This window comes from Orycteropus afer, unplaced genomic scaffold, assembly GCF_000298275.1.
Source record: "Orycteropus afer afer isolate SDZICR_OR568_19922 unplaced genomic scaffold, OryAfe1.0 scaffold00689, whole genome shotgun sequence".
NCBI lineage: Eukaryota > Metazoa > Chordata > Mammalia > Tubulidentata > Orycteropodidae > Orycteropus > Orycteropus afer.
The window spans coordinates 775,195-776,286 of record NW_006922276.1 but is presented as its reverse complement, the minus strand read 5'-3'; the positions used below and the strand labels follow the sequence as shown (position 1 = coordinate 776,286).

The window sequence follows — 1,092 nt, the reverse complement described above, 5'->3', positions numbered from 1 at the left end:
CTCCCATTCAATCCATAACACCATTTAAGGGGAAGAACATTCTAGAACCAGTCCAGATGAAGGCCAAAGCAGTGATGGAAAGCATTTGAGAAAGGCATTTTTTAGGTCACAAACCTGAAAAATGTTGACTTGGCAAATGCTGTGTGGTGTATGTTTTTACAACAATAAAATCATAAAAGAAAGACGGGAGACAGGGCGGCAGGCTTTCCGGCCCATGGAGCCAGAGAGCTGAGTACCTTTGGGCAGGAGGCTTGCTGGCGGAGTGGGGTGTGCCTATCAGCAGAGCTAAAAGAGCTTTGGACCACTTGCCCGACCAGAGCAGAGGCCAAGGGCCAGAGAGGCCCGTCTGCGGGCACAGTGTGGGGAGGCCATCTGAAGATCTCCGTCCTGAGCGCGTTCCTGAGCCTGGATGGTAGCCTGATAAACCCCATAATCGTGATATTGCCCATGAGTTCTGTGTGGTCACTGCAATGAACTGAACCCAGCAGAGGTAGTGAGTGCCGTGGGAGGGACGGTTGGCGTCAGAGTTGGTAAAAAGGTTGGAGGGTGGTGGCAGGTCTGGCCTCAGGGGAACCAGCCTTGGGCTGCTGATGGTGGTTTGGCCCCATATCCTTTTTGCACCTGGCAATCTACTTCGGAAAAACAACCATGGAAAACCCTTGGAGGGCAGTTCCACCCCAACACAGACATGGGGTGCCATGAGTCGGAATCAGCTTGCGGCCCCTGGTTTGCTCACGTCCAAAGTGATGAAGGGACGACCCTTTAAAAGAAGGGCCCCCCAGCCACCCTGAGCATGGGTCCTGACCCCAGCTCCTCACCACAGTTTCTGGAGTCGGCAGGCGGGGTGGCCCAGCCCCTCACACAGCAGCCGGATGCCACCGTCTCCCAGGTCATTGAAACTCAGGTCCAGCTCCCGAAGGTGGTGGTTGGCCTGGAGCGCGGCGGAGAGGCGCTCACAGGCTGCAGAGCCCAGCCGGCAGATGCCCAACCTGGAAAACAGGACCCCAGCCCGAGTGTGTTTCCTGCCCATGCATTCATCCCCTGGCAGGGTTCACACGCCAGTCTGTGCTGAGCACTGCTGAGAGACGGAGC

General features: G+C 56.4%; 1 protein-coding gene across 1 annotated transcript in view; it reads right to left on the bottom strand.

Moving 5' to 3' along the window:
• NLRP12 (NLR family pyrin domain containing 12) overlaps nucleotides 1–1,092 on the bottom strand; it is a 36,898-nt gene that overhangs the window by 1,352 nt on the left and 34,454 nt on the right. The window contains 1 exon segment of the mRNA XM_007956959.1: nucleotides 819–989. Within this exon segment, the coding sequence (XP_007955150.1) occupies nucleotides 819–989 (171 nt within the window).